Here is a 26,474-nt window from a genome sequence, read left to right on the forward strand (position 1 = left end):
GACTTAGGGAAATCATATTGCTGGGCCTAGGTTTGAGATAAAATTCTGGCTGACATAGGCCCTTACATCGACATACAGTCTAGAATAGCTCATTGGGAATATAAAGAATATTTCAAAGGCATCCAATACATCAATTCACTGCCAGCAACGGCTTTCTAAAAGTTCTAGGTTGTAGTGACCAACCTTAAGGAGTAGAAAACCTTTTACATTAGTATTACTCATTAAGTAGGGTAAATATGCTGAAGTCATTAAACAGCCTTTTTATTTTTATAGTGGATTAAATCTGTCCCTTGCAATATTGTTTACACTGCTAATTGGTTTTGCACACCTTTTCTTCATAGTTTAAACACGTGGGACCCTAGTGAACGAAAATAAATTTTGGTTTAGTTCAGCAGAACTATGTGTATAATATGCTTTGTGTACGTATTTTGTGCAAATCATTTGCACAATGAAGTCTTTTTTTTTTGCACTGATTGCATTTTTCCTTGCAGTATCTAGTTCTCCATTTTTCTTTTCTTTTTTTTTTTTGGTCTCTTTTGTCTTTTCTAAGGGCCGCACTCGTGGCATATGGAGGTTCCCAGGCTAGGGGTTGAATTGGAGCTACAGCTGCTGGCCTACGCCAGATCCAAGTTGTGTCTCTGACCCACACCACAGCTCATAGAAATGCCAGATCCTTAGCCCACTGAGCAAAGCCAGGGATCGAACCCGAAACCTCATGGTTCCTAGTTGGATTTGTTAACCACTGAGCCATGACGGGAACTCCTAGTTCTCCATTTTTCTAGGGAGAAAGTATGAAATTGGACTTGCAGAAACAGTAGAGCATTGCATACAAAGAACGTAGAGGAATACTCCTATCTCTGCATCGAACCGTGAATCTGCCCCCCAATAGCCTTCACATTCAAAGGCAAAAGAAAGTATGATTGCATAGAGGGCTCCTCTGACAACACGATGTCATTATTGGTCATTCCAGATAAACCTTTTTCTCTATTCTAATTTATAGCGTTGAGCAATCATCAAATCTACAGGACCAGTTGAATCACCTCTTGAAATAGAACAGCTTACAAGGGGGCAAAGGCACTTCTTCACCTGACACTGAGGAGGAGATATCTTACATAATTATTGTGCTGTGGGTTTGATTTTCCCTTTTCTTCTCCGAACGTTATGTTAGAAAAGAATCTGTGAAGATGAATAGTTTCTCCTGAAAGAAAGCTAGGTGATTGAATTTCAGAAGCACTTCTTGAATCAGATCTACCCAGTCTCTTATTGAATTTTTAAGTTGCCTTTCTTGATGTTAAAGCAGAATTAAAAGATGTCTTACCATGGACATCCCATAGACTCTTAGTATGTCAAAAGTCACATTATCTAAATGTTATTTCTTAAGCAAATACTGAGTAATGTTTTAAATTCAGACATAGAGCTTCTATTGTGAACATATAAGAATAATTAATATTGTGAACATTTAAGAATAATTAATATTCTTTTTTAAAGACTTTTTTTCTTCTAATCATACATTCAGGAAACATTTTAATTTCATGGTCAGAGAATGGCAATAGGTAATACCTGTTGTTTTCTTTTCTAATAACTGAGAGGAGATACTTACTTTGTTACAGCAAATTCCTAAATGAAAAGGAGGCAAATGATAGCATATCTGGCCAGCTGCAACCTCCTGCCTTGACCTTCATTCCTAGGTTTTCTTTGTTGTTGTGACACTTGATTAAGTGGCCTTGAGGTCATTTTGTAATTTTGCTAGTCATTAGCAAATTCACTTTTTTTTTTTTTTTTTTTGTCTTTTTAGCTATTTCTTGGGCCGATCCTGCGGCATGTGGAGGTTCCCAGGCTAGGGGTCGAATTGGAGCTGTAGCCACCGGCCTACGCCAGAGCCACAGCAACTCGGGATCCGAGCCGAATCTGCGACCTACACCACAGCCCACTGAGCAAGGGCAGGGACCGAACCCGCAATCTCATGGTTCCTAGTCGGATTCGTTAACCGCTGCGCCACGACGGGAACTCCCAGCAAATTCACTTTTATGACATTATTGCCAGATGGGAACGCAGTTGAATTACTGTAAGTCACTGGGGTGTAGGGTTGTGCCCTGGAGAGAAAACCTTATGTTTGTAGACATTTACCTATGCTCATTGAATTTGTCTCATTAAATGCCATTACCATTATCTCCTGTCAGGTCTGAATGTCTATACTTTGCTTGAATATAAAATGGGACTCCAGGAGTCCCTGTTGTGACTCAGTGGTAACAGACCCGACTAGTATCCATGAGGATGAAGAGGGTTCAGTCCCTGGCCTTGCTCAGTGGGTTAAGGATCCAGCTACACTCTGATTCGACCCCTAGCCTGGGACCTTCCATATGCCGTGAGTGCAACCCTAAAAAAAAAGAAAAAAGAAAATGGTGTTTTTACTGAAAGAAAAAAAAAAAGCAAATATGAGTCCAGTTTAATTCATATTGTATATCATCAGGTTACTGCATTTTATATATACGCATATTAAGGTAAAAAGAACTATGAATATAGGAATTCACTTATTCATTCATTCTATAAACATTTATTACAATTAAATGTAAACAGGTTCAATTTACCTTAAAAAGAAGGGCTGCAAACTTACAGCAATTCTCACGTAAGAGTAAAACATTTGAAGCATTATCTGTCACACTTTCTTTTTTCTTTTTTTCTTTTTGGCCATGGCCACAGCATGCAGCTGCAGTCACAACGCCAGATCCTTAACCTGCTGAGACACCAGGGAACTCCTATTACAGTTTTTATTCAACAGTCTGCTAAAAGTCACACCTGGTGCGGAAATTTAAATTAAAGGTAAATATTAGCATTGGAGAGACAAATTGTTATCTTACAGTAGGATTATCTACCTAGAACATCTAAGGACTGATTAAACCAAAAAAAAAAAAAAAAAAATCAGCAGTTTAGAAAACAAAACCAAGTTCAACCATCTAAGTATACAGGAAGCAAAGAAATCTTTCTTTTTTTTTTTTTTAGAGCCATACCCATGGCATATGGAGATTCCCAGGCTAGGGGTCAAATCAGAGCTACAGATGCTGGCCTACACTACAGCCACAGCAATGCCAGATCTTAGCCGTGTCTGTAACCTATACCACAGCTCATGGCAATGCCGGATACTTAACCCATTGAGCGAGGCTGGGGTGAACCCACAACCTCATGGTTCCTAGTTGGATTCGTTTCTGCTGCGCCATAACGGGAACTCCCAAAGAAACATTTAAGAGGGAAAAAAAATAAAGGTGTGGTCTATGTTTTCTTCATCATATTGGAACAAATTTTTATTTTATTTTATTGAAGTATAGTTGACTTACAATGCTGTATTAGTTTCAGGTATATAGCAAAGTGAATCAGTTACATATATACATATTCCATTCTTTTTTTTCCATATAGGTTATTACAACTAATGAGTAGATTTCCCTGTGCTATATAGTGTGTCCTTGATAATTATCTACTTTATTGGAACAATTTTTTTTGGCCGTGTCCGGAGTATGTGGAAGTTCCGAGGTCAGGGATGGAGCCTGCATCACGCAGTGACCCAAGCCACTGCAGTGACAACACCAGATCCTTAACCTGCTCTGCCGCAAGAGAATTCCATATTGGAACAAATATTAAAGAAGCAGTGATTTCTTATATTATACCTAATAAAATACATTCCACAATCAAAATTTTAATGGTAAATATGAAATTTACATTAAATAACGAAAACCTAATAGTACTGCTTTAGTCATTCTAAAGAACATCATGCCAAAATACATGAAAGAAAATAGACAGAAATGAGAACAGGCAGAAATGTATGCATAATTTAATAGGTTTTTTTGTAGAAATAGGTTATGTAGAATTAAATGGTGATCAAACATGGAGACAAGATAATTCTTAACATTTGGGTTGTAGAGGATATGTTGGAGGATAATTTCAAAATAATGAAAATCCTAGGAGTTCCCTGGTGGTTCAGCAAGTTAAGGATCTGGTGGTGTCACTGCTGTGGCTTGGATTGCTGCTTTGGTGTGGGTTTGATCCCTGGTCCAGGAAGTTCCACATGCCACAGGTGCGGCCAAAAAAAGAGATAATAATTAAAATTCAGATTTTGTGCAAGCCAATTTATGTGATGATATTCAAGTGGTACTCTAAAGAGAAAAAAAAATCATGCTTTAAATCTCTGTATTGGGGAAAGGTGAAAAGAAATGCTTTCTTTTTGTTTTTTTAAAGGAGTTTGTAGTTAGAATTTGGAAAAAGAACATAAGAGAACAAAAGAAATCAAAGTGGAATAAGAAAACCAAGCATGAATGACAAAAATTTGAAAAAAAAAATTGAAAAATTTCAAAAGTGAAGCCATTCATTCGTCCTTATAGATTCAGTTGGTAAAGTGTCAGCTCAATCATAAAAGTACAAATTAGTAAAGTTATAATTGACCTTTACATATAAAATATATATAAAGGTATATATATATATAAAATAAATCAATTAGATTTGTCAGCTTGATGCTAAAAATTTAATTACTAGTATCAAAATGTCTGGCTCCTTATAAAGATATAATATAAAACCTGTATTTAAAAGAGAGTATGTCCAGATTGGTCAGAGAAATAATCCGTAAATTGTCAAAAACAACCAATTAAAATGTCATTTGCTTGCAGTAGCTGTCCTGACACTTTTTCATTCCATATACTCCCAAAGTATAGAAAATGATAGCAAGATACCCAGCCCTTTGCTGAAGTAGATGCAATTTTCATTAAAAAAAAAGATAATATAAAGAAATTTAGGAGATTATTATTTATGAACATAGATGCAAAAATCCTAATAAAATCTTAGAAAAGTTGAGTGGAGAAATATTTGGAAGACTTGCTGAAATAATTCCAGAATTACAAAATTGATACAACAGCTACAAAACACATTACATTAATAACAACAGAATCACACATTACTGTAATATACACTAAAAAGGCATTTGAACAAAACTCAACTTCTAATTAAAACTTAAACAGAAAATCTTTCTAAAAAGTATGTTTTAGAAGAATTATAGAACCCCAGAATATTAGAGCTGTATGGGGCCTCACAAGTGATTAAATTCTGGCCCCATGTTTTACAGATGAAAAAACATTAGCCAGGAAGATTAAATGACTTACCCAAGGTCACTGAACTTGATGGTAGATCTTTTGACTACTACTAGTCTAGCTTGCAGTTATCGATTACTTTTCTTCTAAATTGAAGTGCTACCTGTCATTTCTAGTATTTACTACAAAGGAAAGTTTCTTGGAAGTAATTGAATCCAATCCACTTTCCCCTGCTACTTCATCTCTAGTAAGTAAACAACCAGATGGTCATCTAGCTTCTGCTTGAAAACTTCTCATGTTTGGAGAATCCTTTACATAGGGGTGCTGGCCATTTTGGAAAATGGTCCTGTGTATTGCACCAAAATCTGCCTATCTGGAATCATCCTGGGATTGTCAGACCAGTAGTTTCTGAGGTGGAATGTGTGAAGGTATGCACAAAGTCATCCTTGGAGGTAAGGGAAGAAAATATGCAAATATCTATGTATATTTAATTTTTTTTAACCTTAAAAAGAGAAAATTAGTTTTGGCCAATATTTAAAATATGGCTTGATAATGAAAAGCAAAAAATTCTGTGGCTGAGGCACTGGCCAATCTGAATGAATGATGGTCACAGGCAGTCTGGTCCAGAGTGAGTCCTGCACACTAAGATACCGGAGGGAGAACTGGGAATAACTCAATTTAAGTTGACAGTGGTTGGTTTTATTGCACTTTATCTGTGTGTGGTTAAGTGGATTTAAGGCTTATCAAATGATTCTTGTGAATAACCACAAATTGAAGATAATTTAATAAAAGCCAAAGTGAGCAAGTGGAAAATGATAGCGCCTTTTCCTTAACCTCCCACGAGTCTATCCTTTCAAGATAAAGTTACCATTTTAACGGTGAGTGAGAAAGTGACTGCTTTTCTAAAGGAACTAATTTTATGGAGAGAGTATTTTGAAAACTAATATTAAGTAGGGTTTTCACCATTCGATGATTGCCCAAACCTGGATATCTGTAAAAACTTATTTTTACACACTTAATAGTAAGAAATATTCTAACCTATGAAAATATTCCAACAAAGGGAGTTCTCTTGTGGCACAGTGGGTTAAAGATCTGCCATTGTCACTCACTGCAATGGCTTGGGTTTCTGCTGTGGTGTGTTTTCAATACTTGGCCTGAGAAGTTCACATGCCATGGGCACGGCCAAAAAAATATATTCTAACAAGAATTGTTTCTATGGTTTAATTTGTTTAAAATATAAAAATACAACACCTTTCTGTTAACATTTAACAACTAATTGACATCTGGGAAGATTGCTAGTGGCAGATGGGATGGAAAAATGATATTATTTAGTAAATCTACCATTTAGGTATCCTTTCAGTTGGAACCCCTTATATCCTTACTATCCTAAGGAATCGAAATGTTTATTACAACCACAAAAGGAAATAAGATGTACAGTTGTAGGAGTGGAGAGAAAAAAGTTATTTATTTTTTTAGCATCTTCACGGCCGAACCTGCAGCATATGGAAGTTCCTGGGCCAGGGGTCGAACTGGAGCTGCAGTTGAGACCTAAGCCACAGCTGTGGCAACACTGGATTATGCCACAGCTTGCAGCAGTGCTGGGTTGAATGAGACCAGGGATGAAACTTGCATCCTTGTGGAGACAACATTGGGACCTTAACCTGCTGAGCCACAATGGGAACTCCAAAAGAAATAAATTTAAATTTTTCTGAAGGTGAAAAGACAATACCTAGAGAACAAGTGAATTGACTCAAAAAATACTAGGGGTTAAAATTTAGCTTGGTATTGTTTCTTTCCTAAATACAATTCAAAATAGATTGAGAACACCTGCATACTATGTGATTCCATTGCTGTGACATTCTGGGAAAGGAAGGAGAACAGATCCATGGTTGTTTAGGAGCTGGAGGCGGGGGGATTTATTATACAAAGGAGCTCAAAGAAAATTTTTTGAGTGAGAGTCTTGACTGGTGATGTATGTATGTATGCCTTGTTAGAATTCACAGAAATGTATACTTTTATAAAGAAAAGTGAATTTTACGGAATGTAAATTATATCCTAATAAACCAGATTTTAAAAAGTAGATTGACTCTTCCTCTCTTTTTCCAGGTCTTTCTCCCTTTCCACCCCCACCCCACTGCCCGTGCCTGTATTTTTGCCACATCCTCTCTCTCTTCTCTCTTTAAATACTTAATTGCCTCATTAAAAAATAAAAATAAATAAATAAAATAATAAAAAGTAGATTGAGAAAAAGTGATTTAGGTGATTTAATTCCCAAAAGGGGCGAAAAATCAATATATAAGGGGTTTCACACGTGCTTTATAAAATGAAAATCACAATGGAGCAATAAAGGCAGATACTAATTAATAGTAATAGGCTCTTCCTGGTTGAAAAGACCAAGTCGGCCAAGATGACCTTGGGCCCAGCAGGGCCAAAGTGCGATCTGACGACACGTGGTCTGACCAGGAGCAGAGCATCGGACCTGCGGCGCTGGGCGGGGAATCAGGCCTGCCTGCTGCGGGGCGGGGCCGCGTGTGTGCTGGGCCTCGAGCGCTGGCTGCGGCGGACCCAAGTCCTGGAGTCCGGGGACCGAGGAGACAGTGAGTAGGGTCCCTCCCCGCTTGCTCCCGGGCAAGCCCGCGGCCCTTAGCCCTGCTCCCCCCTCCCCTTCCCCCTCCCATCACCACCGTCAGCGCTCCCGCCTGCCCGGCCCCAGCCCCAGCCCCTTATACACCCGTCTGTCCCAAGGGGCCCCCTCCCTCATGCCTTGCTCAGCGCCCTCGCCTTTCAACCGCCTTTTTTTCCTTCCTGCAGTGGCCTGTCCCCGCAGTGACGCTGAGATCCAGAAGAACGTGCAGGTGACAGCAGTAGGGCCTGGAATGGCCCTGGTGGAGCCTCCACTGAGTGGGAGGATTAGGCCTTTGGAAGCCCTGCCAAGATTCCTGGGGTGGGGGACAGGGCCAAGCCTGGGCTTTGAGCTTAGGGAGCAAAGCCTGGCCAGGCCTGGATGGGTTGGAGTGGGGTTGGTGGTGGGCACGGGAGCCGTCACCCTGCGGATACCAGCTCCAGCTCTTCTTTTCCCACCCCTCGCCCCACCCTTGGTCTGGATCAGACCTACTACGGGCAGGTGCTGAAGAAATCAGCAGACCTCCAGACCAATGCCTGTGTCACTGCAGCCAGGCCGGTCCCCAAGCACATCCGGAAGGCCCTGCAGAATGTACATGAGGAAGTATCCTTGAGGTAAAGTGCTCTGTGCTGCCTCCATGAAGACCCCAGAGAGCAACTTTCTCAGAAGATTAGTGGTGTCAGTCACTAGGGAATTAACCAGTCTCCTCCAACCCATGGGGCTCGCCTTGTCTATTATAAAACTGGTAAAACAGCATTGATCATCCTCCTGCTGGAAGAACTTCCAGTGACCTTACCTGCCCCCTTTACTCACAGGGTACATTTACACTCCTTGGACCTGACATTCAAGACTGTCCCGTTTGGCCCTCCCCCCAACCAACCTTGGTCCCTTCTTTTGCACTATGTGATTCTAGCCAGACCTTTCGCTTCGTCTTGACATGAGCACTGCCAAGGTGATGCCTGCCCAGCATGCAGTTATCAATCTAGAATGCCTTCAGCGTACTTTATACCTTCTAAATCCTGCCCATCCAAACACCTCGCTGACGTCCTACCTACTTTGTGAAGCCTTCTCTGATCCTTGAGCACCCCTTCCCCAAACCACTGCAGCATTCACTGCCTGCGCTGTGTGGTTTGTCAATAAATCATGAAAAATGTTTTCTGTGCTTGTGTTTCATCTCCCCTGTTAAATATACTTAAGAGATGGAATTCTTACCTTTCTTCTTCAATAACTGGCAAGTCTTGGACCTGTGTTAGATGCTTAGTTAATGTGTAACAAACATTTCAGTTGGTTTGTTTGTCTTAGTACCTGGTACAGTGCCCACGAATTCAGTGGTAAACAGAGCAGATAGAGTCTCAGCCTTCACGGGGCTTCTGGTGTAATGGGGAAGACTACACACCCAACAAGAAACTGAATGAATGCTGGAGGGCAGGAAGGAAAGGAAACAGGGAAGGAGGAAGGATGTGTAAGATTTAGTAGTTCCATGTCTTCTAGTCTCAGGGAAAAAATATGTATATATTTTCTATTTCCCAGGTATTATGGCTGTGGCCTGGTCATCCCTGAATGTCTGGAGAACTGCTGGATTTTGGATCTGGGTAGTGGAAGTGGCCGAGATTGTTATGCACTTAGTCAGCTGGTTGGTGAGAAGGGACATGTCACTGGAGTAGACATGACAGAAGGTCAGGTGAGGCAGTGATTTCAAGGATAAGGAGGAAAGAATTCTGAAAAACATTGCTTTGGAGATAACGTTGTTTCCTTGTGACTCTTCAAGGATAACTTTAGGCTGCTAAATGCTGTGCTCCTTTGTGCCATTTTGCTTCCTAATCTGGAAACCCAGAACTTTGACAATTAAGGGGATTCTGTGGGGGAAGAGAGTCAGAGGTTTGATCGGATTTAATGAATCTCATGATGACTAAATGGAGTTGGATCTTTTCCTTCTTTCTGCCATCTATCTTAAAAGATTTTATTGAGCAAAGAGTTTATTCAAATAAAAACCATGTATCAAGCAGGGAGTTTATGCCTAGTTGATTTGTCCCATGCTGTAGTAGATCCTATACGACCAGATGAACCTTGTTTGCTTACCCAAAGTAGTCTGAGGGGAGTTTATTCCCTTAGTAATAGGAAATTTTAGGAGAAAAAATTAGTGCATAAAAAAGTTGATTTTCAAGTCTGTTTTTTTATTGTTGTTGTTGTTCCTTTAGGTAGAAGTGGCTAACAAGTACATTGACTATCACATGGAAAAATATGGCTTCCGGACACCCAATGTGACTTTTATTCATGGCTACATAGAGAAGTTGGGAGAGGCCGGAATCAAGAATGAGAGTTACGATATTGTGATGTAGGTCTATATCCTTACTGTTGTGAACATAGCCCATTTCCTATTGAACACACAAATGTCATCACTTTCGTTTGGGGGGTTGAACTAAACTTGGCATGACTTAAAGGGAATGCGCTGACCTGGGTTGCTTAGTGTTTGTAGCCCACCAGCAACAGAACACACTAGCCCGAGAGAACATATATTTTAAACTTCACTGTACTGGAGTTCCCATCATGGCCCAGTGGTTAACGAATCCGACTAGGAACCATGATGTTTTGGGTTCGATCCCTGGCCTTGCTCAGTGGGTTAAGGATCTGGCGTTGCCGTGAGCTGTGGTGTAGGTCACAGATGTGGCTCAGATCCTGCATTGCTGTGGCTCTGGTGTAGCCTGGTGGCCACGGCTCCGATTAGACCCCTAGCCTGGGACTTCCATATGCCGTGGCAGCAGCCCAAGAAATGACATAAAGACCAAAAAAAAAAAAAAAAAGAAAAAACAAAAACAAAGAATATGTTAAACTTAACTGTGGTTTATGAATGAGCCTCAAAGACCAGCAAGATCCACCAAGACTGAGTCCTCTCATACACTCAACACTGACCTGTTATGTTTAGTACTATTTTCATGACAAATTATAGGGTTCCATGTTTCTGTTTTTCCTTTACGTTGTTGTCGCATCATGCCCACCTGACAGCCTTTGAGGACCCTAGCCTACTTAGAGTGGTGGGAGAAATGTTTTGTGCAGTAGCCATCTGGTCCCAGGTCATTTTGTTGCATGGTGAACATCAGATCAGAAACAAATAAGAAGCATGCCTCAAAATTTGTTCTGCACCCTCAAACTCGCTAACAACTTATTGAGATTTTATTTATTTACTTTTTGTCTCTGTCTGTTTTTAGGGCCGCACCTGCGGCGTATGGAGGTTCCCAGGCTAGGGGTTGAATCAGAGTTACAACTGTTGGCCTACGCCATAGCCACAGCAACATGATCCTTAACCCACTGAGCGAGGCCAGGGATTGAACCAGCGTTCTCAAGGATACTAGTCGGGTTCGTTAACCACTGAGCCGCAACAGGAACTGCTGGTTTATTGGGATTTCAAATGCTCTGTCCATCTCCCTTATCTTGGGACCAAACTGACTGTGTGGAAGAGAGGAGGAAGGCGGGAAGGATGGTACAGCTTTGAGAAAATGGTGGGAGCCCTTTTTAGAGACTAAAAGGATTTGAAGGTAAGTAGTCTGCAGGTATGCTTGACATTCTGTCTGGTCTTTTTTAGATCCAATTGTGTCATTAACCTTGTACCTGATAAACAGCAAGTGCTTCAGGAGGTATATCGAGTGCTAAAGGTGAGGAGAAGAGGGAGCCAAGTGGTCTTTGAACATCAGCTTGAGCACGTGGGATGTGTCCTGGTCTTGTCCCCTTAATTTACGTACTGAATTAAAAAGAGTGGTGGGAGTTCCCCGGTGGTCTAGTGGGTTAAGGATCCAGCATTGTGGCTCAGGTCATTGCTGTAGCACCAGTTTGATCCCTGGCCTGGGAACTTACACATGCGACAGGCGGAAATAAAATAAAATAAAAGAAGATAAAATAATTGTGGCAAAAGGGGGAGTGACAGGAATACCTTAGACTATGGAATTAGTTTCCTCTCAGGTTTCAAAAAGTAATAAATCTGAAAGTCATGATTGTGGGAGTTCCCGTCGTGGTGCAGCAGAAATGAATCTGACTAGTAACCATGAGGTTGCAGGGTCAATCCCTGGCCTCGCTCAATGGATTAAGGATCTGGTGTTGCTGTGAGCTGTGGTGTAGGTTGCAGACATGGCTCAGATCTGGTGTTGCTGTGGCTCTGGCGTAAGCGGCGGCTGTAGCTTGGATTAGACCCCTGGCCTGGGAACCTCCCCATGCTGCAGGTGGGGCCTTAGAAGGACAAAAAGACAAAAAAAAGAAAAAAAAAAAGTCATTGAACATGTTAAATGTTTACCTTGCTGAGTGTTTCTCCTCTATCTTGTAGCTGTACATGACCCTAGATTAGTATCTGCTGAGCTGCAGGGACCTTTGCACTGACTACTAAGTATATTATTTTGCATATACTCTTCTAGCACAGACAGCGTTTCTCAGGGCTCCTTATTGTGTATCTAACAGGATTCCAGATCTTTAGGAAGTTAAGGAAGATGGCACTTTTACGTTAACTACTCTCTTAAAGGAAAACTTACAGGAGCTCCACGTCCTCTATATGTATCATGAGGTGTGTCTCTTCATGACAGACGATCCTGAGATTTTTGGTGTATAGGGCTGTTGTAGAGATCAAATAAAAATATCTATGCAGAGATTTACCAGTGTCTTAAATAGGATGCCCTTTCAAAGACCAGCTCACTACTTTTTACCAAGATGTACTTGTAGAAAGTGGAGACGTTATTGTAGAATCTAGAACTCCATGCTCTTAAAATTAGCTACATATAAAATCTTAAAATTCTCAATCATGCATATGCCTGAGATTTTAAGGACAATATTTTAAAAAGATAATGTGTCCTTTTAAAGATACGTAACAACACTATAAAAGTTATATCTTTTTTTTTTTTTTTTTTTTTTTTTTTGTCTTTTTGCCATTTCTTGGGCTGCTCCCGCTGCCTATGGAGGTTCCCAGGCTAGGGGTTGAATCGGAGCTATAGCCACCGGCCTACGCCAGAGACACAGAAACTCGGGATCCAAGCTGCATCTTCGACCTACACCACAGATCACGGCAACGCTGGATCCTTAACCCACTGAGCAAGGCCAGGGATCAAACCCGCAACCTCATGGTTCCTAGTCAGATTCCTTAACCACTGCGCCATGAGGGGAACTCCCAAAAGTTGTACCATTTTTAAGAGGGAAGAGTTTATGAATACTTTTTATTTCTGTTAGTTCTGTAACAGCCTGGGGCTGCATTTGGTTTGGATTGCTTCAGCTTGGAAAGCTATTTTATTACCTGTTGGGTAGGGCACTGAAAAAAAAAATCTTAGCAATTAGCTAATGATTATAAGTGGGAAGGTAACTGTTATTTGTTTAGAAAGGATCAGCTCAAGAACTTCTGTTTTTTTTTTGTTTTTTTGTTTTTTGTTTTTGTTTTGTTTTGTTTTGTTTTTCCAGTGGATTTTCCCCCCTCATTCCTTTCTTTACTATCTGGGACTAATGTAATCTTTAACCTTGTTGGATTAATTCTGCTGTTTCAGCACGGCGGGGAGCTATATTTCAGTGACGTCTATGCTAGCCTTGAATTGCCAGAAGAAATCAGGACACACAAAGTTTTATGGGGTAGGTTTTTGTGTTTTAAGGCAGATACTCATTCAAGTACATCCTGGACATGATGTACTTTGTGGATGAGGCTTTATGATGTGGGAACACATGGGGTTCAGTCAGGAGCCTTAGATCCCAGTCCTTCCCTGACATTCAAATCTGGTATGACCTTGGACAGTTTAATTAATCTCTTTGAGTCATGTTTTCCAAATTGTAAAACATAGGTAATAATTCAATCTGATTTATAGGGCTATTATCAAGATTAAATGGGACAATGAATGTGAAAAATTCTTTTTTTTTTTTTTTTTTTTTTTTTTTGTCTTTTTGCCATTTCTTGGGCTGCTCCCGCTGCGTATGGAGGTTCCCAGGCTAGGGGTCGAATCGGAGCTGTAGCCACTGGCCTACGCCAGAGCCACAGCAACGCGGGATCCAAGCTGAGTCTGCAAGCTACACCATGCTCGCGGTAACGCCAGATCCTTAACCACTGAGCAAGGCCAGGGACCGAACCCGCAACCTCATGGTTCCTAGTCGGATTTGTTAACCGCCGACTAGGACTGTGCCACGACGGGAACTCCCTGAAAAATTCTTTAAAAGCTCTAGTGTAGAAATGAGAGCAACTGCTCAGAGTTGGTATCTCTTTAATTCCCTGTGTTCTCATCATTATTGTGCTGTTGGTTCCTCCACTGTCATTTTCATGAAGTCTCTGGATGTTTAGGAGATAAATGCATGTGTGTGGTCAGTCTGACTATGAAACCAAATGCTCTTACTTATAAAATAAATATGTTAACTTTTTTCTCATTGAACAATAAAAATAGATATTTTTAAAAAATTGGAAAATACATGGAGTTCCCTGATGGCAGAGCAGTTAAGGATCCAGCATTGTCACTGCTATGCCTTGGGTCACTGCAGTGCTGTGGGTTTGATCCCTGGCCTGGGAACTTCTGCATGCTATGGCAGAGGCCAAAGAAAGAAAAATTAGAAAATACAAAAAAAAGAGAGAAAATTACTACTAATCACATAAAAATCACATAACCCAGCAAAAACCTTTTTCAATAGTTTAGTGTGTGTGTGTGTGTGTGTGTGTGTGTGTGTATGTGTGTGTGTCTCTCTCTCTCTCTATATATATGTGTATGTTTTTTTTCTGTAAGTGTGTATAATAAATAATATTGGGAAGATGCTGCATGTAGAATTTGGCATTCTAATTTTATTTAGCATATTTCCTAAGCTTAAATTTTTAAAAAATATTTTAAAGTATTTGTATTATACAACTGTATTGTATAGCTGTACCATACTTTATTTGACCATTTCTTTATGGTAATGATTTAGATTGTTTATAATTTGTTAATTGTTGTAATTAATTGAAAACTGTAAAATGCCTGATGAACATTTGTAGTAATTACTGTACTAGTAACAGTTCATTATGAGATTAATCTGGAACTAAGAGGCAATTTTGTAGTTTTTCTTGTATGATTTTACTCACAAACATACGTATTATTAAATACTAATACATTAATATTGGAACTAATACATTAGTGACTATCCTGAAGAATGGTTCCCAGAGACCATTAGTTTATCCAGTTTTAATAATGAATTTCTAGATCTTGGGGAATACTCAGGTCTCTCTTCTATTTTTCAAGGACCTATGTTTTAACTAGTACCATAGTCTTATCATTTATACAGAAGAATAATTCCCTTAATATCTAGTTGTATTGGTTGGTCTGTGATTTTTCTTTTTTTAGGTGAATGCCTGGGTGGTGCTTTGTACTGGAAGGACCTTGCAATCCTTGCCCGAGAAATTGGGTTCTCTCCTCCACGTTTGGTTGCTGCCAATTTCATTACAATTCAAAACAAGGAACTAGAAAGTGTGGTTGGTAAGAAACAGCACCAGAGACTGTTATAACTGCACCCCAAATGGTTCACATTTGGTGATCAGCTAGTAATCTCCTTTGTGAGTCTCACTGGAGACCATATCATCTGGAAATCTCCATCTTGTCTCCTGTTTAATAGCAACCTCCCAAAATTTGGTATTTAATAAAGCGCTTTGAAGGTTTTCAGTAAATAGAGTGATGTGCCCAGAAAGATAATTAATTGATGGTATGCATGTGAGAAAAAGGGATGTATATATGCATGTGTGACTGGGTCACCTTGCTGTGCAGTAGAAAATTGACAGAACACGGTAAACCAGCTATAATGGAAAAAAATAAAAATCATTAAAGAAAAAAGAAAGATAATTGATGGTATGCAAAGAAGATATCATCTTTATAATACATAATCATCTCCTGGGCAAAGCAATAGCTGTTGAAGTGCTGGAGATGAACCAGGGGTTTATTCTGTTTTTAGGTGACTGTCGTTTTGTTTCTGCAACATTTCGCCTCTTCAAACTCTCTAAGACAGGACCAACCAAAAGATGCAAAGTTATTTACAATGGAGGAATCACTGGACATGAAAAAGAGCTAATATTTGATGTAAATTTCACATTTAAGGTAAATAAAGATTTCCATGACTTTCAACATTCTTCCTACTCTTACCCTTGCTCCAGAAACCTTTTAAAGAAAAAAAATTTTTTAATGGCCACACCCACATTCCTGGGCCAGGGATCAAATCTGAGCCACAACTGTGGCAACATCAGATCCTTTAACCCACTGTGCTGGGCTGGGCATTTTTTTTTTTTTTTTTTTTTTTTTTTTGGTCTTTTGTCTTTTGAGGGCCGGACCCATGGCATATGGAGATTCCCAGGCTAGGGGTCTGTGCCTATGCCAGAGCCACAGCAACACCAGATATGAGCCACGTCTGCGACCTACACCACAGCTCACGGCAATGCCGGATCCTTAACCCACTGAGTGAGGCCAGGGATCGAACCTGCAACCTCATGGTTCCTAGTCAGATTTGTTTCTGCTGAGCCACGGGGGGAACTCCTGGGCTGGGAATTGAACCTGCACCTCTTCACTGGCTTGGGTCGCTTCAGTAGGATTCTTAACCCACTGCACCACAAAAGAAACTTCCTGCAGGAACCTTTTTTAAAACTTGCATTGATTGCTTCTCACCTTTCTGATGTTGGCATATGTGGGTGTATGTCTGTCTGTATATATATATATTTGCTGAACCATTACAAATATGTTGCAGATATCATGATATCTTACTGTTAAATATTTCAGCATGCATCTCCTAAGAGTAAAATATTCTCCTACATAACCAAATACCATTATGACATCTAAAAAATCTTTTCTATGAGAAATGTCATTCCAACATCAGATTAATGGGATGGTAGAGAAAGAGTATGGAAAAAAAGTGAGAGTACTGCATAATATTTCAGCTGTTTGCTATTTTACAGTTTGCTCCACTGTAAAAGTAAGAATAATAATGCTTATGTGGCAGAATTTTTAGCAAGAATGGAGCAAAACATTATACTGGGAACTCAATAAATAGAAGATATGGTCATTATTTGTTCTAAAGTTGGAAGAACTTTACCGTTTCCCTTCTCTGATATTTTGGTCTAAAGAGCATTTTCAAGTTGCTTAAATACAGCCTACTTCAGTAGTTTTACAGATTTAGAGTGAGACGGGCCTTTGAAATCATCACTCTGATGTAGTAACTTAAAAAAAACCCCACTTCTAGAGTTCCCATTGTGGTGCAATGTGATCAGCGATGTTTTGGGAGCTCTGGGTCGCAGGATTAATCCCTGGCCCAGCACAGCTGGTTAAGGACCGAGTGTTGTGGCAGCTGTGGCTTAGGTCAAAACTGTACCTCAGATCTGATCCCTGGCCTGGGAACTCTGTGTGCTGCAGGGCAGCAAAAAAATGTAAAAAAATTCTAATAGCAGACTTACTTTATTTTTTATTGAGATATAATTGCCAGAGTTCCTATTGTGGCTCAGCAGAAATAAATCTGACTAGTATCCATAGGACACGGGTTCGATTCCTGGTCTCTCTCAGTGGGTTAAGGATCCAGCATTGCTGTGAGCTATGGTGTAGGTTGTAGACTGGCTTGGATCTGGTGTTGCTGTGGCTGTGGCTTAGGCCAGTGGTTACAGCTCCGATTTGACCCCTAGCCTGGGAACCTGCATATCCCATGGGTGTGGCCTTTAAAAAAAAAAAGAAAAAAAAGAAATATAATTGCCATATAACATTATATTAGTTTCAGGTATACAACATAAACACTTAATATTTGTATATATTGAGAAATCATCCCCATAGGAAGTAGGTAATATCTATTATCATACACAGTTATCAATTTTTTACTTGTGATAAGAACTTTTAAGATCTACTTTCTCAGCAACTTTCAAATATATAATCCAGTATTATTATCTACAGTTACTATACTCTACCTTATACCTCCGTGACTTATTTATTTTATAATTGGGAGTTTGTATATCTTGCCCCCTTCAACCATTTTGCCCACCCTCTGGCCCACCAGCACTTTTTTTTTTTTTTTTTTTGTCTCTTTAGAGCAGCACCCGAGGCTTATGGAGGTTCCCAGGCTAGGGGTCAAATCAGAGCTGTAGCTGCCGGCCTACACCACAACCACCGCAACGTGGCACCTGGGCTGCGTCTGCAACCTACACCACAGCTCATGGCAATGCCGGATCCTTAGCCCACAGAGCAAGGCCAGGGATTGAACCTTCATCCTCATGGATATTAATCAGATTGTTTCCACTGAGCCACGATGGGAACTCCTCACCAGCCTTATTTTATTTATCAATAAAATTTTATTTAAAGGATGAATCAGTCACTGCTTTATATAACTCCAGGATCTGAAGGGATACAAGTAAAGTTTATCTAATGGGAGCAGGAATTAGACGGCTCAGAATCTCCTGTGCTCACTCCTAGTTCCCAAGGTGTGGGCCCTTTGCACACTTCCTGGGTACCCCTGGGACTCAAGGAAATACACTTTATTTATTTATTTTTGATAGGCAAGACATTGATTTATTAAGGAAGGGTGCTTGTGAGAGATGCAAGCGGGCAGGCACAGAAGCACTGCCCAAGGAAATATACTTTAAAACCCACTAGTCCAAAGCCCTCATTTTAGCGATAAATAAGGTGAAACTCAGAGGACAGTAATTTTCTATATCTGCCTCTGAGCAGAGACTAGACACTGGAGCCAAGAGTATGGTTTTTCTTTTCTTTCTTTCTTTTTTTTTTTTTTTGCATTGCCACCAAAGAAAAAATTATAATGACATTGGTCAGTTCCATTTGGAAACAAGCATGAAGCTAGCAACAGGTCTGAACATGAGAAAAATACCATGCCAAAAGGTGTAATCTTGAAGTTCCCTAGTGGCGCAGCAGGTTAAGGATCTGGTGTTGTCACTGCTGTGGGTCTGGTTACTTATGTGGTGCAGGTTTAATCCCTGGCCCTGGAATTTTGGCATGCCATGACACGGCCAAAAGAAAAGAAAAGATGTAAACTTTTATCTTCAGATGTCGCTCGTCAGTAAAACTTCAGGGCCTTTTTCTCCTATTGAGACCACAGTGGCATCTCTAAGAATATGTTTTTCATGCTACTTTTCAGAAAGATGAAACTGTTGAAGTGGATGAAGAAACAGCAGCTATCTTGAAGAATTCACGATTTACCCAAGATTTTCTGATCAGACCTATTGAAGAGAAGTTGCCAATATGTGGTGGCTATACTGCTCTAGAAACAAAGGTTTGCTTGGCTTTCAATTCCCTACCCTCAGAGAACCATTTTAAAAGTCATTATAGGAGTTCCCGTTGTGGCGCAGCAGAAACGAATCCAACTAGGAACCATGAGACTGCGGGTTTGATCACTGGCCTCACTCAGTGGATTAAATATCCAGGTTGCCATGAGCAGTGGTGTAGGTCACAGAAACGGCTTGGATCTGGCGTTGCTGTGGCTGTGGCATAGGCCGGCGGCTACGGCTCCGATTAGACCCCTAGCCTCCCAAAATAAATAAATAAATAAATAAATAAAAGTCACTACAGGACTTCTCTTGTAGCGCAGCAGATTAGGGATCTGGCATTGTCACTGCAGCAGATAAAAAAGGAAGGAAGGAAGGAATGAAGCAAGCGAGAAAGAAAGTCATTACAATTGTCACAGACTGCTAAAGCAAAGAACAAATCATTATTCTTTTAGTTGGCCACCATAACTTATTTCTAGAATTTTTGTAGCTGTAAAATGATTTGAGTTAACTTCAGAACTTCATTTTTCCAATGCTGACAGTAAGTCAGAGATTCCTAACGTGGTGTATCCAGGAGTGAACTTCAGGGCATCCATGAACCCCTTAAAATTATATGTGTGTATGTATATTTTCTTAGGAAAGAGTCTATTACTTTTATCAGGTTTCCAAAGGGGTACAGATACAAAAAAGGTTAAGAGCTGCCTTAGAAAAAATTACTCAAATTAGACATACATAGACCTTTTAATAGAGGTAGTCAAATTGCCCTTCAGAAAGATTGTACCAGTCTACACGCCTACCTGGAATGTATGAGAATGCCTTTTCCCTGCCCTCTTACTAATAGTGGGTATTATTTTTTAAAATCTTTGCTTATCTGATAAGTAGAAAATAATATATATATATATATTTTGTCTTTTTGCCTTTTCTAGGGCCACACCTGCAGCATATGGAGGTTCCCAGGCTAGGAGTCGAATCAGAGCTGTAGCCACCGGCCTATGCCAGAGCCACAGCAACGCGGGATCCGAGCCTTGTCTGCAACCTACACCACAGCTCATGGTGACGCCGGATCCTTAACCTACTAAGCAAGGCCAGGGATCGAACCCACAACCTCATGGTTCCTAGTCGGATTCGTTAACCACTGTGCCACGACAGGAACTCCCAGAAAATAATTTTTTTGTTTTATTTTGTATATTGAACTTTTTAATGTGTTTATTAACGGTTTATATTTCATCCATTGCTAACTTCTTATATAATTCCTTTAACCATTTTCTATTAGAGTGATATTCTTTTTCTAAAAATTTCTCTGGAAGAGATTGTCTATTATATATTGCAGATATTTCTTGTTTATCTTTTTATTTGCTTTTTTCCTGAATAGATGTTTTCAATTTTTTTTCCTTCGTCTTTTTAGGGCTGTATCCATGGCATATGGAAGTTCTCAGGCTAGTGGTTGAATAGGAGCTGCAGTTACCAGCCTACACCACAGCTCACGGCAAAGCCGGATCCTTAGCCTACTGAGCGGGGCCAGGGATTGAACCTGCATCCTCATGGATACTAGTCGGGCTCCTTACTACTGAGCCACAATGGGAACTCCCTGTTTATTAATTCATTTCTCTGCTGTTTTGAAATGTTAATTTCTATATATCTAATATCTTGCATGTACATTTGAGCCAGTATTCCAGTGTATTCTAAAATGAATATTTTCTAAAATGTCTTTGATTCATAATTATAATTATTCTCATAACTGAAATACTGATGTAGCATTTTCTAAAGCATTTTATCACAGTTCATCTCAGATCATCTCTCATCTTCTCTATGAAGAAGGCAGATAGGTAGTTATAGCAGATGTTAGCAACTCTTTCTCTTATTTATTTTTACCTTTTCCCCTATTTATGCTACCATAATTATTTTATTTCATTTTTTGGCCGTAACTGTGGCATGCAAAAATTACTGGGCCAGAGATGGAACCTGCATCACAGCAGTTACCTGAGCCACAGCAGTGGCAACACTGGATCCTTAACCTGCTGAGCCACCAGGGAACTCCTTATAATTATTTTATTAATTCATTAATTTATAATATTTCATTATTTAGAACAAGATGAGTGATGGATTTCAAGTCTCTTTTGTCTGACAAAACTTATAACATTCACGGAGTTCCCATCGTGGCACAGTGAAAACGAATCTGACTAGGAACCATGAGGTGGAGGGTTCCATCTCTGGCCTTGCTCAGTGGCTTGAGGATCCAGCGTTGCTGTGGCTGTGGTGTAGGCCAGCAGCTGTAGCTCTGACTCAACCCCTAGCCTGGGAATCTCCATATGCCGCAGACGTGGCCCTAAAAGGCAAAAAAAAAAAAAAAAAAAAAAGGCTCTCCCCCTTAATGTGTGATTTTGGATACCTTACCTAACCTCCCTAAACCCTTAGTTTCCTCATGTGTGATGAGGAGGTAATAATCCCTTTTTCCCTCAGGCTGTGAGAATCAAATGGAATGATACATGTAGATGTTAGCCCAGTGCCTGGCATAACATACTCAAGAAATAGAAGTGGTTATGACTATGGATTTGGATTTGTTCTTGGTGTCCTAGAACTCTCTTTCTGTATTTTGAGTCCTGACCATCTTTGCCAGATTCTTTCATCATTCTCTCATTCACCCTTTCTCCTGGGCTCAGAATTTCTGTAATCTTTTCTCCGTGAATTTTGCTTTCTGTTGCTTATATTGTGTAGAAATTTTGGACCCAGGGGCATCCATTGAAACACAAGGAATGCTTGGGCCTTCTCCTCCCCCTTATGTCACTTCAGAAACAGTCTTTAAGAGTCAAGTTTATTTAGAGGTCGCCTTCCAAAAGGGGAAATTTGTAGCTGAGAAAGTTTAATTGGAGGTGAGAGTCCTAGAACCAAAAAAGCCTAATATGTTCTTATTTGGCCACTTATTTGGTAAAGCCACCTCTGGAGGTGAAGAATGATTTACTTTCTTTGGTTTATTAAATTCTCTCTCTCTCTCTCTCTTTTTTTTTTTTTCCTGTCTTTTGTCTATTGAGGGTCGCACACGTGGCATATGGAGGTTCCCTGGCTAGGGGTCAAATTGGAGCTACAGCTGCTGGCCTACACCACAGCCACAGCAGTGCCTGATCCTTAACTCACTGAGCAAGGACAGGGATGGAGCCCGAGTCCTCGTGGATTCTAGTCGGGTTTGTTAACCCCTGAGCCACCACAGGAACTCCTGGTTTCTTAAATTCTTAAGCACTTTTCTGTGTTTCTAAGGAGGTAATTTTGGGGAGGGGGGCAAGTAGAGAAATTTGAATTCTGACTTTTCAGTCCATTACATTTCACCCATGTGTTAATGATATTTTGAAACTGGGTCATTCATGGACAACAAAATCTTGCTGGTCAGAATCAGTGTTTATCCTGAAATATTTTCATCATTTGAATTCTCCTCTACCTGGTTTCCTGAATCCTGGCTCTACAAGCCTTCAGAAAATTGTTACCAGTAAAAGAATTCTTCTCCCTAGCCTCTACACTTCCAGGGCACTCTGGCTGGGAAGACTGCAGTTAGCTGAGTTTGCTGCCTTTGTAGTTCTCCTAGGGAGCAGCAGCTCAAGTGCAGGAGGGTTCCTGACCACTGGTAGGAGTTGCAACATCCTATGTGTTTGAATTGGTTTATTCAGACAATCTCCCTTCTATCCTGCCTTATTTCTCTCAGCCTGTTGTTGTGCCAGTGTCTTGACATCAGTTTCTGAAATGAGATAATTGACACTGAAAGAAGGTTTAAAAAATGAAACAGCTGTGTGTCCTAGAAATATAACCTTGTGCTCTTGGGGGAGGACATTCTTATCTTTTTTATGGAAGACCTTAATGATAGATTCCTGCGAACAGTGAGCAGGCGGCATGTGGAGAATTGCTCGTATTTCTGTCTTCCTATCAGTTGCTGCAATAGAGGCATGAAAGTACTGCTTTTTACTGGGGGTTGACACGATAATGACTGTTTTTGAAAGCCATCCTTTTTCTTTTTTTTCTTCTCCTCCCCCCTCTTTTTTAATCCTGACAACGTGTACTTTGCTGTTAGGAGAATCACATTATTAAAATGCTGCAGCATCTGAAATGATGCAGAGAGGATGTGTGCCATGTACTGTCTTACGTCATTTAACATGTGGTGGTAATCACGTGACAGTAGGAGGACTACTACAGGGGCTCTTGCCTTTATCGAACAGTTAATATGCTGAAGGTACCACGTCATTTAGTCCTCACAGTCCCCATTATTATCTTCATTTTACAGATAATCAGAGAGATTAATTAGGTAATCCGGGCACACAGCTAGAAAGCAGTGAATCTGATTTTTTTTTTTTTTTAAATTGGGTGCAAGTCAGGTTAATTCCATGTCTTGAGCTTTTTTTTTTTTTGCTTTTTAGAGCTGCACCTGCAGCATATGGAGGTACCCAGGTCAGGGGTCGAATTGGAGCTGTAGCCACCGGCCTATGCCAGAGCCACAGCAACACGGGATCCGAGCTGTGTCTGTGACCTACACCACAGCCCGTAGCAATGCCGGGTCCCCAGCCCACTGAGCAAGGCCAGGGATCGAACCCACAACCTCATGGTTCCTAGTCGGATTCAAGAACCACGGCAGGAGTTCCCGTCGTGGCGCAGTGGTTAACGAATCCGACTAGGAACCATGAGGTTGCGGGTTCGGTCCCTGCCCTTGCTCAGTGGGTTAACGATCCGGCGTTGCCGTGAGCTGTGCTGTAGGTTGCAGACGCGGCTCAGATCCAGCGTTGCTGTGGCTCTGGTGTGGGCTGGTGGCTACAGCTCCGATTGGACCCCTAGCCTGGGAACCTCCATATGCCGCGGGAGCGGCCCAAGAAATAGCAACAACAACAACAACAAAAGACAGAAAGACAAAAAAAAAAAAAAAAAAAAAAAAAGAACCACGGCACCACAACGGGAACTTCTGAATCTGATTTTTGAGCTGGCATTCTTCACCACATGCTGCATCCCCTCTCCATCTTTATTACTTTTCATAGGAGCATGGGATGTTGGTGCTGGAAACGACTGCTTGTCGAGACATCCCACCTTCTCTTTCCTTCACGTCTTGAGAGCTTTTCGGGCTGGGAGCATGCATTTGGAATTGATAGTGATATCGTTATCTCCTATTGGTAGAGAGGACATGGGGCAGGAAGAAGAGGGTGGAAAGTCATTTTCCTAGGTGAGAAAGAGGAGAGGCTAACTCTTTGATCAGGAATTCCAGTGCGCTGAGAGGAGCCAATTCAATGGATGTGAAGGCCTGATAGCAGCAACCAGCATAGCTACTCTTCTTCTAGGCTTGGAGATCCCCTTCCAGGTGCTAATTTACCTCTTAGGTAGCCCAGATCCAGTGAGGCTTCTTCATTTTAGAAAAGTGGACTCTGAGGGCCTGAGAGGCCAAGGCCACCAGTAAGGGGAATGGTCCAGAAGACTGTCGTTCGTGAGTGCAGGGTCTGTGCCTGTCCTTACACTCTTCTATTTGCAGTGACCGCCAATAAATAATGCATGTGAATTTGTGTTTAATGAATTCATTTTCATTACTTGAGGTGGCTTGTTCATACCCTTTCAAATTTTTGTTTGTTTGTTTTTGTTTTTTGGCTGTGCCTGTAGCCTGGGCCAGGGATCAAACCTGGGCCATAGCTGTAACCAGAGCCATAGCAGTGACAATGCAGGATCCTTAACCCACTGAGTCATGAGGGGGTTTAATTTTTAAAATTCGTATTGAGGAGGTCCTGTTGTGGCTCAGTGGGTTAAGAATGTGACTCGTACCCATGAGGATGCAGGTTCAATCCCTGGTCTCGCTTAGTGGGTTAAAGGATCTGGCATTGCCGTGAGCTGCAGTGTAGGTCGAAGATACAGCTTGGATCTGGCGTTGCTGTGACTGTGGTGTAGGCCAGCAGCTGTAGCTCCGATTCAACCCCTAGCCTGGGAACTTCCATATACTATGAATGTGGCCCTAAAAAGAAAAAAAGAAAAAAAAAAGAAAAAATAGAAAAATTTGTATTGAAGTGAAGTTGATTTACAATATAGTTAATTTCAGGTGTATGACACAGTGATTCAATATTTTTATAGATTATACTCCATATAAAATTATTACAAAATAGGGAGTTTCTGTCATGGCTCAGCAGAAACAAATCCAACTAGGAACCATGAGGTTGCAGGTTCGATCCCTGGCCTCGCTCAGTGGGTTAAGGATCTGGCATTGCTGTGAGCTGTGGTGTAGGTTGCAGACGCAGCTCGGATCTGGTGTTTCTGTGATTGTGGCGTAGGCCAGCGGCTGTAGCTCTGATTAGACCCCTAGCCTGGGAACCTCTATATGTCATGGGTGCGGCCCTGAAAAAAAAAAAAAGACAAAAGACAAAAAAAGACAATTATTACAAAATAATGGCTATATTTTCTTGTGCTGTACAGTATATCTGTGTTCTTCTTTTTTTTTTTTTTTTCCTTTTGTCTTTTTAGGGCTGCACCCATGGCACATGGAGGTTCCCAGGCTAGGGGTTGAACCAGAGCTTCAGCTGCCGGCCTACACCACAGCCACAGCAGCACAGAATCCGAGCCGTGTCTGCGGCATACCACATCTCACGGCAATGCCAGATGCTTAATCCACTGAGCGAGGCCAGGGATTGAACCCATATCCTCATGGTTCCTCGTCAGGTTCATTAACCACTGAGCCACGATGGGAACACCCTGTGTTGCTTTTGAAAAACTTTTTAAAATTCAAGTATAGTTGACTTACAGTGTTGTATTAGTTTCAGGTGTACAGCAAAGTGAATCAGTTATACATGTATCCACTTTTTTCTCATAGTGGTGGCTTGGTCATACTCTTGACTTCCAACCTTTGTGCCTGGTTTTCCTCTGACCCCGTTGGCACTGCTGTTAGAGGTTATCTCATTTGAAGATGAAGGGAAGAAAAATAAAGATTGCCATCTTATCTTTTGAAAATTCCACTTACTCTGCCCTGAAATCTTGCTGGTGGTGGTCAGCAGTCTCAACGTCAGAACATCAGTAATTGTTAATGATGGCCCTAGTATTCAGGACCTAACTTTTTCTCTTGCACACATTTCTGGCAATTAGAATGAGTGAAGAGAAGAAGTCTCTGCATTTCAGTAACTCAGTTCCAAAAAGATCAAAGGCACTGAGAATTGCACAGAACAAAACAAAGCAAAATCAACTTACCTGATCCAAGAGGGACTACCTTTCTGAAGCTTTAAGTAACATTTACCCGAAAGCAGTGATGACTTGATTATAAGTGAGGGACTGATGCTACTCCCAGGAGGCCACAGAATTGTAAAATTTGATCCCCTTTCTAGGTAAATCAACCTAAATCAAACTGAGATGTTAGTGTTGGGGGGTCCCTCAAAACACCTTTAACTGTCCTTTCATTTTGGTTTGCCTTTTAACAGGATAAAATCACAGATCCATTCAAGCTTGCAGAAGAGTCTGACAGTGCGAAGTCTAGAAGTTCCCCTGATGTTGCTGGTGGCTGCTGTGGCACAAAGAAATGCTAAAACTGGGAGTTCCCATCATGGCTCAGTGGAATTGAATCTGACTGGTATCCATGAGGACACAG

At 40.9% G+C, this 26,474-nt stretch overlaps 2 protein-coding genes across 4 annotated transcripts in view; both read left to right on the top strand.

The window, feature by feature from the left end:
• BORCS7 (BLOC-1 related complex subunit 7) overlaps nucleotides 1-7,149 on the top strand; it is a 39,188-nt gene extending 32,039 nt beyond the window's left edge. The window contains exon 8 of one of the 2 annotated variants that reach the window (XM_013990481.2): nucleotides 1,001-7,149. In XM_013990481.2, the coding sequence (XP_013845935.1) occupies nucleotides 1,001-1,052 (52 nt within the window). In that variant the 3' untranslated portion in view covers nucleotides 1,053-7,149. 2 annotated transcript variants of the gene reach the window in all.
• Nucleotides 2,701-26,474, top strand: AS3MT (arsenite methyltransferase). 2 transcript variants are annotated; one of them, XM_021073476.1, is made up of 12 exons: nucleotides 2,701-2,820; nucleotides 7,533-7,666; nucleotides 7,881-7,924; nucleotides 8,179-8,306; nucleotides 9,223-9,373; nucleotides 9,891-10,027; nucleotides 11,273-11,342; nucleotides 13,203-13,284; nucleotides 15,006-15,137; nucleotides 15,607-15,749; nucleotides 18,772-18,906; nucleotides 26,308-26,474. In XM_021073476.1, coding segments are annotated over exons 2-12 (1,128 nt in total). In that variant the 5' UTR covers nucleotides 2,701-2,820; nucleotides 7,533-7,665; the 3' UTR covers nucleotides 26,413-26,474. The 2 variants fall into 2 exon arrangements, with proteins under 2 accessions (XP_020929135.1, XP_020929134.1); XM_021073475.1 differs by lacking the exon at nucleotides 2,701-2,820 and having other exon boundaries at nucleotides 7,881-8,306.

The sequence above is a fragment of the Sus scrofa genome, chromosome 14, assembly GCF_000003025.6.
Source record: "Sus scrofa isolate TJ Tabasco breed Duroc chromosome 14, Sscrofa11.1, whole genome shotgun sequence".
NCBI classification, from domain to species: Eukaryota; Metazoa; Chordata; class Mammalia; order Artiodactyla; family Suidae; genus Sus; species Sus scrofa.

Excerpts from the sequence above, each read along its gene's own strand:
- AS3MT (XM_021073475.1), top strand. The coding sequence starts at position 8,074 with ATGGGTTGGAGTGGGGTTGGTGGTGGGCACGGGAGCCGTCACCCTGCG. Across the intron at positions 10,028-11,272 it reads GAGAGTTACGATATTGTGAT|ATCCAATTGTGTCATTAACC; the intron begins GTAGGTCTATAT and ends GGTCTTTTTTAG. Across the intron at positions 13,285-15,005 it reads GACACACAAAGTTTTATGGG|GTGAATGCCTGGGTGGTGCT; the intron begins GTAGGTTTTTGT and ends TTCTTTTTTTAG.